The sequence below is a fragment of the Nyctereutes procyonoides genome, unplaced genomic scaffold, assembly GCF_905146905.1.
Source record: "Nyctereutes procyonoides isolate TBG_1078 unplaced genomic scaffold, NYPRO_anot_genome, whole genome shotgun sequence".
Lineage (NCBI taxonomy): Eukaryota > Metazoa > Chordata > Mammalia > Carnivora > Canidae > Nyctereutes > Nyctereutes procyonoides.
This window is the reverse complement of record NW_026575131.1, coordinates 49,063,685-49,076,898: the sequence shown is the minus strand read 5'-3', so window position 1 is coordinate 49,076,898 and position 13,214 is coordinate 49,063,685. Positions and strand designations below refer to the sequence as shown.

The window sequence follows — 13,214 nt, the reverse complement described above, 5'->3', positions numbered from 1 at the left end:
AGAGAAGGGAGAGGAAAGAGGATATGAGCCAGACAGAGGGACAGAGACAGAGAGACATCCACAGAGAGGGAAGGAAAAGGAGAAAGAGAAGGAAAAGCAGTCAGAGGGAAGAAGAGAAAAAAAAAAGGACAGAGAAAGAAGGAAAAAGAAACAGAAGCCAGGGAGGGAAGGAGATTTGGGACAGAAACAGAGACAAACAGGGGTAGAGACACACGTAGACTATTTCCAGAGGGGATGGATTCACTCCAGGCTGAGGGTTGTAAAACGTTTTGGCTCTTCAGAGTTGAAATTTTCTCAGGACCTAGCTTGGTGCCTACCAGACACCTTGTAGGCATCACACAAATAGCTCATGGAGGGAGGGAGGAGCGTATTTCATGACACTGCCATATACACTTTAAAAATCTTTTTGGAAGAAACTGGTGCTATCTTGGTAGGAAACAAATTGTATCTTATTTGTCTTTTGCATTTCTCTGAATTCCAAGGGGGCTGATTCCCCCCTCCCATTTTTATTAGTTGTTAGTATTCTGCAAAATTTCTGTTTATATCTCTTGTCCATTTACCTATTGAGTTTCAGCTTTCTTATTGATTTGTAATTACTTTTTATATATGGAGGCCATCAATTCTTTGTCTCATCTGTGGCAATCTTTTCCCTCTAATTCACTCTGCACTTTACTCACTTCATTTCTTAAAATTTCAGAACACCTTAATCACAAAGCCAAAGTTTTGGGGTTTTTTAGAGTGTCTTCCACTGCTCTCATACTTAAACAAGTAATCATTTAATTTTTTAATTTTTATTTTTTAAAGATTTTATTTATTTATTCATAGAGACACACACACACAGAGCGAGAGAGAGAGAGAGAGAGAGAGAGAGAGGCAGAGACACAGGCAGAGGGAGAAGCAGGCTCCATGCAGAGAGCCTGACGTGGGACTCGATCCAGGATCTCCAGGATCATGCCCTGGGCTGCAGGTGGCGCTAAACCACTGCACCACAGGGGGCTGCCCACAAGTAATCCTTTAAAATAGGGAAAGTGAGAGGGGGAGAGAGAAGAAAGGAGTGAGGAAGGAGAAAGGAAGGAGACAAGGTGGAAGGAGAGCAGACATAGAAAGAGGAAAAGAAAGTAGAAGATAAAAGGAAAAGGGAGTGGGATGTCTGGCCAGAGTCAGAAATATAATCAACCCCCTGACCCTTATGGTACCTCTCCACCAGCTTGGAAGCATCTAGAACCCTGGAGTTTCTTGCTGTTCTGACACAACTTGACCTCATTGTGTTCCCAGGGAAGAATCTGAGCGGCCCACGTTAGCCCTTAAATTGGAAATGAGCCACCACTCTGGCCTACTGACAAACCAAGTCTTCATTGTTTGGTTAGGGGGGGGCATTTGAGAACCCCTGGAGATCTGCTGAGAAGGCAGCTCAGAGGCAGAGGCACAAAGGAAGCCTCTGATTTATCACTATGGGGGTGAGGTGGGTTAGAGTCCCTGAGACTTTCCTTTCTGGGAATGATCCACTGCAGTGGACACAGACAGGGTTCCCAAGAAGATCTGTCCTGGATTAGGACCTGGTCAGGTCTTCTCAACCTGCTCCAAGTTCTCTAACGTGGGGAATGTACCACTACGCTTGCCATCAGGGCCCTAAGATCTAGTGGCTGCCCAGCCCCTGAGTGCCACCTCAAAATGCTGTCTGGAACTTAGGGGCCACCTTGGAATGGGTCCCCACAATTTGGGCACCATCTTGGATGGAATGGCCTGGAATGGCGACCCACAACCCAGTTGTCATCTTGGAGTTACACAATGATGCATGGCCTTTGAGGAGGCAGAGAGTCCTAGGACCACCAGGAGAAGTAAAAGACACAAAGGGAGTCACCAGGTCTACAGGGCCTTCAGGCACAGGGTGGGGGGTCCAAATTCTCATGCACATTCACTTCTTGGTTTTCTTTTTTAGGGGCTCTCAGAGACAGCGGTTGGGGTGGAGCTTGTAGAGCAGAAGGAAGATGAGATGTCCCAGCGGAGCTATTCTACTGAAAGCAGCAGAGCAAGGGGTCGGTGACGTGGCTGTGTGAGGAGGTAGAAGGTGGGGGCCCTTCTCCTTCTTCCTGCACAGCAGACGTCATGCAAAAGCCAGTCGAAGCTCTTCCTGGGGGCATGCGGATGTCTCCCACCTCCCAGAGCACGCTCTCCCCATCTCTACGCCCTGAGAACACGTTCCCTGATCCAATGGGCAGCCCCGGGCTGGCGGCGGGGGGGCAGAGAGGCAAGTGGAAGCCTCAAGAGGAAACTTACGTGAAGGCAAAGGCCACGAGGGCCCCACTGACCACTATGAAGTCGAGAATGTTCCAGAGGTCGCGGAAGTAGGCACCCTGGTGCAGGACGAGCCCCAGGTCGATCATCTAGGGGTGAGAAGAGACAGTGCTCAGATCCCTCGTCCTACCTTGGGGAGCAGGACCTTCCTTTCCAGCCTCTGGGGGAGGGGCATGAAGAGGGGACGTGGCGAGGGATGGGACAGTGGCCCGAGGCACCTGGGGGAGCCCAATGTACCTCCCACCTCATGAAAGGCAGTGCCGACCTGCTGGTTCTCGGGTCCAAGCCTTGGGGTCCCCCTTGACTCCTCTTTGTCTCATTCCCCCACATGGAATCCATCAGCAAACCTTCCAAGAATGTACCCACTTTCTCCACCACCACCTTGGTCCATGCCCCATCATTCTCTGCCTGGTCTGGACCAGTATGACTGCCCAATCCTAGTTCTCTGGACTCTCGCCCACCCTGCCCCTCCCTCAAGTCTGTCCTCCCCAACGAGGCCAGAGCCTCAAGTCCCTTCTCTGCTCAGAACCTTCTATGGCTCCCACCTTGCTTGGGGTCAAAGTCAAAGTCTTCCCTGTGACCCACAAGGCCCTGCAGGATTTGTCCCTGTCATCTCCCTGCCCTCGTTTCCTCGCTCTCCTCACTCACTCCATCTAGTCCTTGCTTCTGCCCAACAAGCATTTCTAATCCCCTGGGCAAACCACCTCCGCCAGGGTAGCACTCTTGAGGGTGAAGATTCCCTTGGATCCCTGGCTCTCTCAGCACTCACCTTGATCACCATCTCAAAGGTAAAGACGCCTGTAAAAACGTAGTCAAAATATCGCAGCACCTGTAGGGGATAAAAGCAAGGGGGCAGCAGGTCATTGGCTTGCTCCAGCAGTCCCCATGAACGTAGTGATGGCGCACTGGGGTGTGTGGTCTCCAGTAAAGTCCCACGGAACACACTCTCCAAGCAGAGGAGGAAACATGGCTGTCACATACAGTTGGGCAGGGTGTGCACTGCACAAGGGCCCCTCCCATCCTGTCTCAGAGTACAGATTTGTATGTTGTGTATGAAAATGTCCAGCAGAGGGACGCCTGGGTGGCTCAGCGGTTGGGCATCTGCCTTTGGCTCAGGGCATGATCCCAGTCCGAGGATCGAGTCCCGCATTGGGCTCCCCGTGAGGAGCCTGCTTCTCTCTGTGTCTCAGGAATAAATGAATAAAATCTTAAAAAAGAAAATAGAAAAAAAGAAAAAAAGAAAAAAAGAAAATGTCCAGCAGATGGCAGCAAAATCCTAACAAAATCACTCAGGATGGTTGGCTTACGGGGTGGGAAGGGTTTCTTTTTTATTTGGCCAAAGCTCAATATAAAGTGAAGGTGGTCTTGGGAAAGTTCAGGGAGGGGTGCATCCCTGTTGATGATGAGTCTGACGTCCCAATGCCCTTGACCTGCTGGCATTCGTCAGGAAATCGTCGGGTCTCCTAAACACGACCACCCCACCACCCCTCTAAGCCAGACACCAGGTGTCAAACTCCCTCACCAGCTCTGCAGCCACGTCCTCATCACACAGGGGGCATTTCTCCCCACACCCCTTCCCTCCCTCTGCCTTACACGGGGCCCTGGGGGCCAGGGCCGGATGGCTTCTGCCCGGATGAGCACTGGCCTGCCCCTCTCTAGGGCATGTCATGGTACGCCTCTGGCGTGACTTCAGGGTGAGCATGTGACGGTGCCCCCAAGGGGTGGGCCGGGCAGGTGACAAATGCAGGGGGCAGACTCCATCAGATTCCCCATGGGTGGCTCCGTGTTTGAGCATCTGCCTTTAGCTCAGGGTGTGATCCTGGTCCCGGGATTGAGTCCTGCATTGGGCTCCCTGCAGGGAGCCTGCTTCTCCCTCTGCCTGTGTCTCTGCTTCTGTGTCTTTCATGAATAAATAAATAAATCTTAAAAAAAAAAAAGGAAAAGAAAAGAAAAGAAAAAAAGAAAAGAAAAGGAAAGAGCTGATATTTATGGAGCCCCACCACCAGGGGGACGCCTGTGAGCACCCGAGTCAGGTTAGGTCCTTCTCTGCTCTAGAATCCTCCGTAAGCTCTGATCTTACTTGAGGTAACAGCCAAAGTCCTCCTGGTGGCCCCCAGGGCCCTGAACGCTCCGCCTGGTCACCTCTTTGCCCTCGTCTCCTCTTACATCTGCTTGCTCTCGCTGTTCCTGCCATCCTGGGTGTCTTTACCTCAGGGCCTTTGCACAGGAGGTTACGTCCACCCCACATGCCACCTGATTCCCTCTCTCCTTCTTTATGACTTGGCTCACGTATCACTTTCTCGGTGACCCTTTCCCCTACTACTGCCTGTTTAAAGTCCTACTTTTCGGTGCTTGCTATTTCCCTTACAAGCCTAACCACCCACTCTTGCAACCTAGTTGTTATAATTTGTTATAGTCATTAGTGATCTCATTGTCCATGTTCTTGACCCGAGATGTCAGCCCCATGAAGGCATGGGTGTTTGGCTGTCCCTGTAGCACCCAGCTCGTAACACAGGCCCAAGCATACAGATGGCACTCAAGACATGTTTGCTGAATGAATGCACGAGGAGCTGGAATTGTACTGGGCCCTGTAGGAACGAACATGGTTCTGTGATCTGTGTGGTTGCAACTCACATTCCCATTATGTGTGGTGCTTGAAGGGCCAGCAGGGACCAGAGTGGCCAGGATGGCTGGCTTCCTGAGGTGGGGGGTGGGAGATAGGTGCAAGCATCTGGGTGCAGAGAAAGCACCTGAGGCCTAAGAGGTGGAGGGCTGAGCATGACTAAAGACCCGGTGCTCTGGGAGCTCTGGGAAGCCAGGGACCATCTCACCCCCTGTCAATCCTTGACATTTAGCTCAACACCTGACACATAGTAGTTGCACATTTAGTAATTACTAAGCAAAGCAATGAAGGAAAAGTAGAGGGGGGAAAAAGGAAGGAAGGGAGTGGGGGAAGGGGAGGCCAGGTGGTTGGGTGAATCAAATTCTGGAGAGCTCAATGAATTAAATCAGGCAAGAGGAAACCAAAAGACCAACAAATTGGGTTTGACTCTGTCAAATATGCAGACCCTTTGACCTCTACAGGCAATGTCCTGTGGCTCAGTTTAATCCAGAAGTGTTCTCAGACTCATTTATCACAGGGAAATGCAAATCGAAGCCTTAGAGAGATTCCACTCCATACCCACCGGGTCCGCTAGGCCCGAGAGTCTCCAGCACCAAGTGTTGACAAGCCTGGGGGCACTGGGAGCCCCATACCCTGCCCGCGCAGGTGTCACTGGGTCATCTAGCAAACACCGGGCTGCATCTAGTCAGCCTGACTGCATGTCAATTCTATGACCCGGAAACTCTGTTTATGGTTTTACACCCCAAAGAAAGTCATGCCCAGGCATCCCCGGTGACATGCCCAGGGCAAGGGGTTGTGTAGTGATGCATTTTCAGCTGGAAACAATCCAAATGCACATCAACAGGAGGATGAATAAACAGATCGTGCCACAGGGCGGAAGAGAAAACAGTGGCGAGGGGATCCCTGGGTGGCTCAGCAGTTTGGCGCCTGCCTTTGGCCCAGGGCGTGATCCTGGAGTCCTGGGATCGAGTTCCGCGTCGGGCTCCCGGCATGGAGCCTGCTTCTCCCTCCTCCTGTGTCTCTGCCTCCCTCTCTCTCTCTCTCTCTGTCTATCATAAATAAATAAATAAATCTAACAAAAAAGAAAGAAAAGAAAACAGCAGCGAAAAAGAATGCCCGTCACTCCCTGTACTGATTCGTGTTTATCTCATGGGGGGACACGGTGTTGGGTGACACAAAAAGGGGCAGGAGATGATCCCATCCGCTGAGTGTCAGAAATGAGCAAAACCAAAATTGAGTGCTTAAGGATGCACCAGCCGGTAAAATTTGAGAAGCTAAGCTTATTCCCAAAGGGGGTGCGTGTGTCATGGTTACCTGCAGGGGTGGGTTTTCCGAGCAGTACCCCTGGCCTCTACCCTCCAGATTCCCATAGCTCCCCGCTGCTCACCCCAAATCACAACAACCAAACGTGTCCCCAGGTGTTGTCCCTGGTTGTGAGCCCCGACTCCAGAGAGAAGAGAGGGCGCTGAGGTCGGGGGTAGTTTTGTTCTACTTGCCCTGGTGGGGGTTGTGGGCGCTTTAAATCCTTGAGAGAGGCATTGTGTGCTTCCTGCACTTTTCTGAGGCCTGTTCTAGTTTGGCCAACAAAAGAACTGGGGGAGGGGTCCCCGGACATCAGCTGGCAGTGGAGGGCCACAGTGTCCTTGAAGGGGGAGGGCTTTGAGGAGAGAAGTTTCTGCTGCAGTGGGGGCAGGGGATCCAAAGCTTTGCAAATGCTCCATGGGCTGCCACAGGCTGAGCCTGGCTGGGTTCCCTCGGGCCCCTGGGGAATCAGCGACAGATCCTTCTCTGGTCTCCCAGAGTTGGCAGGGGGGTTGCTGACCCCTCTCGGGACGCCCCCTCCCGGGCCCGGCTCCCTGCGGTCCCTGGGGGAGAGTGGGCAGCAGGAGATAACAGAGTGCAGTCTCAGCCCTGCCCTGGTACCAATTTCTTCTGGGAGCCTTGTTCTAATTATTTCCTTCCGACTCCCCCATTGGGTCCCTGGGGGCCCTGCCAGGCCTGCAGAGGAAGCGAAAGTGCAAGGTAAGCTGCTGTCGGGCAGGCTTGATTTATGGGGCTTGCCAACCTCACCAGGCTCCTAACCTACTTAGGGAGGGCAGCAGGGCCGGCTCCCAGTGGAAAATGTACCTTTGACTCTGGGCGGGGGTGGGGGGGGCAGGAAGGAGCTGGGGCAGGGGGTGCTGCTGCCAGTCCAGAATCCCCACGCCTCCGCCTGTTCTGTTTCTTACTCTCCCCTCTCAACCACAGGCACTCACTCATTCTTACTTGGCAGGACTCACGGGAAGTCATGCACACAGCAGGTGCTCAATAAACAGAGACAAGTTGAAGGAAGCAGCGGAAGCTCCAGGGGAGGCAGAAATGGAATTGTGCTGTGTGATCTTGGTCGGGTCACTTAACCTTCCTGAACCTCAGTTTCCCCATCTGTCCAAATGGGGACACCTGGGAGAGCTTATGTACCAAGTGCCTGGGGTTGTGCCTGGAACACAGCAAGCGCTCAGTTAACAGGAACTGCTAGCAGACCCTGGACCCCTAAAGGGAGAGCTTTTTTAGCTCTCTAAAAAGCTGAAAGTGCGGGCTATGTTTGAGTCAAAATTGCCCTTTCTTTCAAAGCTCGTGTCCAAACCAAGAAGTCCATTCGGTGAGACCTGGCACAGTGTGCGCACCTCCATATGATGCCCACCTCACTCCCTCTACCGGGGATTCCAGCAATTTCTAGCCCCACCCACCCTAGGCCACCTTTTCCCTTGCCATGTACACAGGGCCCCTGCCTCCTCAAAGAATGTCCTGCTCCAAGAGTATCCCTCAGTGAGTCAGAACTTCCCCTCCCAACCAGCGACTGAGGTGCTCCCAGGGCTGTGTCGGGGGGCGGGGGGGGGGGGGGTGTAACCCTGACATTCCTTCCAAACAGAGGAGCCCAGCCAGGAAGGGGCCTGCTGGGTGGGACTCACGTTGTTTCGTGGTGCATTGGGCTGCACGGGGTCCTCAGCTGCCAGGGCGATGCTGCTCATGGCGATGACCATGAGGATGCACATCTCAAAGTAGCGCAGGTTCAGGATGTAATGGCACAGGCGGCGAAGGCTGTTGGGGACAGGCGGGTGTGCAGAGGTCCACTCAGATTGCAGGCTTACAAACCCTTTCCTTCTGTAATCTCCTTATGTCACCGCCCTGAGATCTCTAACGCCCAAGGTCCCATGCCCAACAAAGTATCAAGATCTGGGGGGCCCTCATGGGGGTCATGGAACCTCAAGAAGTTGGGGGGAGCCCATGGCCAGGGAGGATATTCACAGGCCCTGTTGATAAGTTCCTATCACTTCCAAACAACCCTCTTGGAAAATCGTTGATTCCCAGACTGAGTTGAAGAAATATTATCTTTGATTCTGTAGGAGATGAAAACGTTTTTCATGCGCACAATGTCCTGTGGTCAAATAAAATTGGGAAATTCTGGGTTAAATAGATTTCTTATTTTTTTTTAACTTAATTGGGTGACCTTAGGCAAGTTACTCATCCCCTCTGTGACTTAGTGCTCTCATTCCATGAAATGGCCATAATAGTGATGCCTACTTTACAAGAATGTGAAGCTCAAAGATGTTAATATATGCCTGGCACATAGTAGGGGCTCCAGAAAGTTACTGAGATTGTACATTGCAGGCCTTAGCCTTTGATGTGGCAATGGGATAATACTTAAGTACCTAACCCCTTAAGTGGAGCTAATAATATTTATAAATATGTCATAAATTTGTGTGAATGGCAGCAAGGCTGAGTGGTTAAGAAGAGGGATGTTGGTATCAGTGTTTGGGCTCTCTCGCTTGCTGTATGACCTTGGATAGGTAACTTCACCTCTCTGGGCCTCAGTTTCTTCATCTGTTAAATGGGCATAAGCATAGTACCAATCCCATAGGGTTATTATGAGAAATTAAAAAAAATTTTTAAAAGCACTCACAACAGTGCCCAGCTCTAAATACCACATAAGTGTTGTCCTAGTAAAATACTTTCAACCAAATAAAAAAGGAAGCACACAGATGAGACTCAGGAGTCCCAAGAGGCAGGTTATAGAAACCAGTTACTGCTCAGTTTATTTGACATGATTTTTCTTTGTCAGGAGGCATTTTGAGGGACTCAGGTTTCAAGAAATGTCCTTTGGAAAAATGTAGTCCTCAAGCCACAGTAACACATGTAATAAATTTCTCTCCTAAATAATCTATCCTCTCCAAGGATGCCCAAGACAAAAGGCAATTCAGAGACCATCTGCCTAGAATTCAAATCCTTGTGGAGCAGAGGTTAGGAGTGAGCGCTCAGGGACCAGGGCTGCCAGGTATGATTGTACAGGTTGCGCACTGCATAAGGCAACCATTTCTTAGGGGTGCCTCTCACATTACAGACTGTAGATTTGAATATATATGACAATGACTTCTAGCTGAGGGCAGGAAAGGGTCTTTTCCCTCAAAAAAAAATCAGTACTTTATGAGAAATTTCTGCTTATAGGACTTAAAAAAAGGGCATCATTTTTTAATTTGCTCAAAAATCCCTTATGAACAAATGGGATCTTGGAGGCAACTCTCCCCATCACCCGTTGTTGGCGCCTGCCCTCTGGCCTGACTTCCACTGCCCCAGTGGGAGCCCCGGCCCCCTGTCCTGGCCATAGGCCATACTCACGGGTTGGTCGTAGAGAGGATAAACATGGAGCTGTAGGGGGGCATGGGCTTGGGGCCGTCTTCCCCGGGGTCGTCTTCCTCCTCCTCCTTCTTCTCTTCCTCCTTTTTTGGCAGTGGGTCTGGGTTGGCGTTTTTGTTCACTGTGGGGACAAGAACCAACACAGGGCTCCCTCCGTGATTTCCCATAAGCCTCTGGGCTCCTGTCCATTCAGACGATGAGCAACTGACATTTATAAAGTGCCTACAATGTGCCAGGCACCACATTGTGCCATTTAATCCTCACATGACCCTATGAGGTTGGTACTGTATGATCTTCATTTTACAGATGAAGAAACTAGCACAGAGGGGTGAAGTGACTTTCCTAAGGTCACACAGCTGGGATGTGGCAAAGCTGGGATTTGAACTTGGTCCCAGAGTGCCTGCTTTCAACCACTCGATAGCCTTGAGTCTGGTAGGAGGTTCATGGGATGTTAACACAAACCTGCCCCTCATCCCACTGGATCTTCATACCATCACTTGGAGGCCGATACCAGAAGCCCCGATAGACCCACGTTACAGATGGTAACACTGAGCTCTCCTTTCATCAAACTTCAGAGTGTCCCCCCATGAATACTTCTCTCTTGATGGCAAGGGCTGCCCCCTCGAGCAGATTCTGCAGCTTGAACTTGCTATGCGTCTATGGGCAGGCTGAGTTTCTCTGAGCCTCAGTATTTTCATCTATAAAATGGGCACAATGACAAGATCCACCTTATAGGATGGTGGTGAACCTTTACCAAGCAGACTCACAGAAATCTCCTGCATAGAACTGGCACTAGAGGACCTGGTCTATTGTTATCATCTTTGGAAATAATGAACTTGGTGGGTCATTTCTAAATTCTCACTGCTTCTCTGACCCCCACCTTACATGGTGCAGGGCTTGGAGGGAGGTCACCAACTGCCAACCTCTCAAGGGCCTAGACCTACACGTCTAGCACTTGAACAGTGGCTATCCTAAACCTTGAGAAGCTGTAAGTGTAAAACCCACCAAAATTTCTAAGACAGAGTATGACATAAAGGACGTAAAATAGCTCATTGATAACATTAAAAATGTCGATCACATGTTGAAATGATGGCATTTTGGATTCATATAAGTAATACTTTGGATTAAATGTGATTTATTAAGGTTCATTTCACCTATTCTTTTTTTTTTTTTAAGGGGAGAGGGGCAGAGGGAGAGAGAGAATCTTAAGCAGACTCCACACCCAGCATGAAGCCTGATGAGGAGATTGATCTCACGATCCTGAGATCATGACCTGAGCCGAAATCAAGTGTGGGACACTCAAGCAACTGAGCCACCCAGATGCCCCTCTTTTTTTTTTTCATTTTTAAAATCACTGCTTCGGGATCCCTGGGTGGTGCAGCGGTTTGGCGCCTGCCTTTGGCTCAGGGCGCGATCCTGGAGACCCGGGATCGAATCCCATATCGGGCTCCCGGTGCATGGAGCCTGCTTCTCCCTCTGCCTGTGTCTCTGCCTCTCTCTCTCTCTCTCTGTGTGACTATCATAAATAAATAAAATTAAAAAAAAAAAATAAATAAAAAAAAATAAAATCACTGCTTCCTCTCTCCTTCTCTCCTTTCTTTCAACATGGCTACTAGAAAGTTTAAAACTACATGTGTGGCCTGTGTCGCACTTCTTTGGGACAGCACCGGCCTAGGGAATCATCTGGTGCCCCCTCCATTTCCATTAGAAGGATCCACTGCTTGTCAAATGCGGTAGCTTCCTGGCTTCCCTATGGGAATCTGGGATTCAGGCAGTATCACCAAACCTACTGAGCTCAGCCCCGGGCCGGGCACTGCGGGCGGATTCGCTCATTTAACCCTCCCGGCAGTCCCGTAGGGGCAGGAACCACACCTATACCCATTTCGAGAGGAAGAAACTGAGGCCAGAGAGGTAAGGTCACTGGCCAGGGTCCCCCAGCCAAGCCTCCAGGGATCGGGCCCAGGCAGCCCCGCTCAGCCCCTCGGCCCCAAGGACACTGGGTGCCTCGCCTGGTGATGGGGGTGCTTGGGGGGGTGGTCTCACCTTGGACGACGGTGTGGTTGAGGGGGGGCGGGCAGGCTGGGGGGATGTCCACCGTGGTGTGGTCGGGTTTCCTGGCAGTCTTCGCTGAGTTGGTCTGGGTGCTGCTGGGGTTGGTGACGATAAGGCTGTTCTCGGGAGTCTTGGGGGGGCCGGGGTCAGACGGGTCCCCGGGGTTGTTGGGCATCCGGCGGCTGGCGGCGTTCTGGGGGTTGGTGCCCGCGGGGGGCGGGGCCGGCACGGGGCCGGGGTCGGTGCTGTTCCCGGTCCTGGCGGGGCTCTGGGGCAGGCCGGGGCGGCCGAGGCTGTCGTGGGCGCCGGCCGATCCCGCGGTGGCCAGCTTGTTGTTCCTCATGTTGTCTATGTCCTCCGCCAGCGGCGGGTCTTGGCGGCCCAGGTCCTGCTGGATCGGCCGGGTGGTCGACAGGTTGGGGCCCGACACGGGGACCCCGGGGCCCTGGTTCTCTCTGCGGAAGGCAGGCCAACGAGAAAGGACCCATAACTGAGTTGGAATAATAGCACGAACATTCCAGACCCTGCCTCAGCTTCTACCACGCAGGGGGCACGCTTGGGCATGGAGAGGCCACGCCCTGGAGCACCCCAGGGCCCGGCTGACTCCTGCTCAGAGACCACGACCCCACAGCTGTGTAACTGCCTAGCCTCCTGGGTTTCAGTGTCATGCTTCTCCTGCTGTTTCCTGGGGGACGAGGCTACTCCCGTGGGGGAGAATGCCAGGGCCTGCATTCTTCCAGCCTGAAGGCCCCTGCCTCTGCCGACAGCCCCCCTCCCCGCCAGAAGCCCCCCACCTCGGGGCACACAGTGTTTTCAGGGGTGGCTAAAGCAGACACAGGGACACCATCTCTTCGGGTAGAACTGCCTCATGGCTTTACCTGAAGCTTTACATAAATATGTCCCCTCCCAATATCCCAGTTAGGAGGAGCACGCCATACGTGCAAATAAACATAATAAATAATAATAAAACTAGTTAAAGCAAATACTTCTGTAATGCAAGCGATCAGGGGCTGCTCTAAGCACTTGACTTATAATGACCCCTTCATCCTCAGCCCCAAGAGGAACAATTACGAGCCCCATTTTCCAGATGAGGACACTGAAGCTCAGAGAGGTTAAGTCTCTTGCCTAAGGCCACACAGCTGGCAGATGAACACGATAATTTTTCACAGGGGTACAAGAGTGATGGGCAAAGCGCTCCAGGCAGAGGGAATAGCCGGTGCAAAGGTCCTGAAGTGGGGATACGTTTGTTGAGTTTTGGGAGGCTGGTGTGGCTGGAGGTGGAGAATGGGGGAGACGGGGTGGGTAGGAGTTTGGTGCCTCAATTACTCAACTAATTAAGACCATGCCGACGGACCTGAGAAGGAAAGAGTCTGTGTGCTCGGTGCACTGGGGAGGAGAGAAAGGTGTTAAGCATCCTGGCTGAGCTTTTTCTACCCCAGTGCCCTTTGAGACACCAGCTCTGTGAGGCAAGTGGTTTATTTTTGCCTTTTTTGTTCACAGCTTTCATTCTAGTGCCCAGAACGGGGCCTGGCACATGGCAAATGCTTGGTCACTTTTTGTCAAATAATAAATG

General features: G+C 51.8%; 1 protein-coding gene across 4 annotated transcripts in view; it reads right to left on the bottom strand.

Moving 5' to 3' along the window:
• The window catches only part of CACNA1A (calcium voltage-gated channel subunit alpha1 A), a 215,369-nt gene that overhangs the window by 53,547 nt on the left and 148,608 nt on the right, over nt 1-13,214 (bottom strand). For all 4 annotated transcript variants that reach the window (XM_055344578.1, XM_055344577.1, XM_055344576.1 and 1 more), the window contains 5 exons: nt 11,633-12,096; nt 9,572-9,710; nt 7,867-7,996; nt 3,065-3,124; nt 2,278-2,384 (listed from right to left, as the gene is read on the bottom strand). In XM_055344578.1, coding sequence (XP_055200553.1) covers nt 2,278-2,384; nt 3,065-3,124; nt 7,867-7,996; nt 9,572-9,710; nt 11,633-12,096 — 900 coding nt within the window. The remainder of the gene's footprint in view (nt 1-2,277; nt 2,385-3,064; nt 3,125-7,866; nt 7,997-9,571; nt 9,711-11,632; nt 12,097-13,214) is intronic.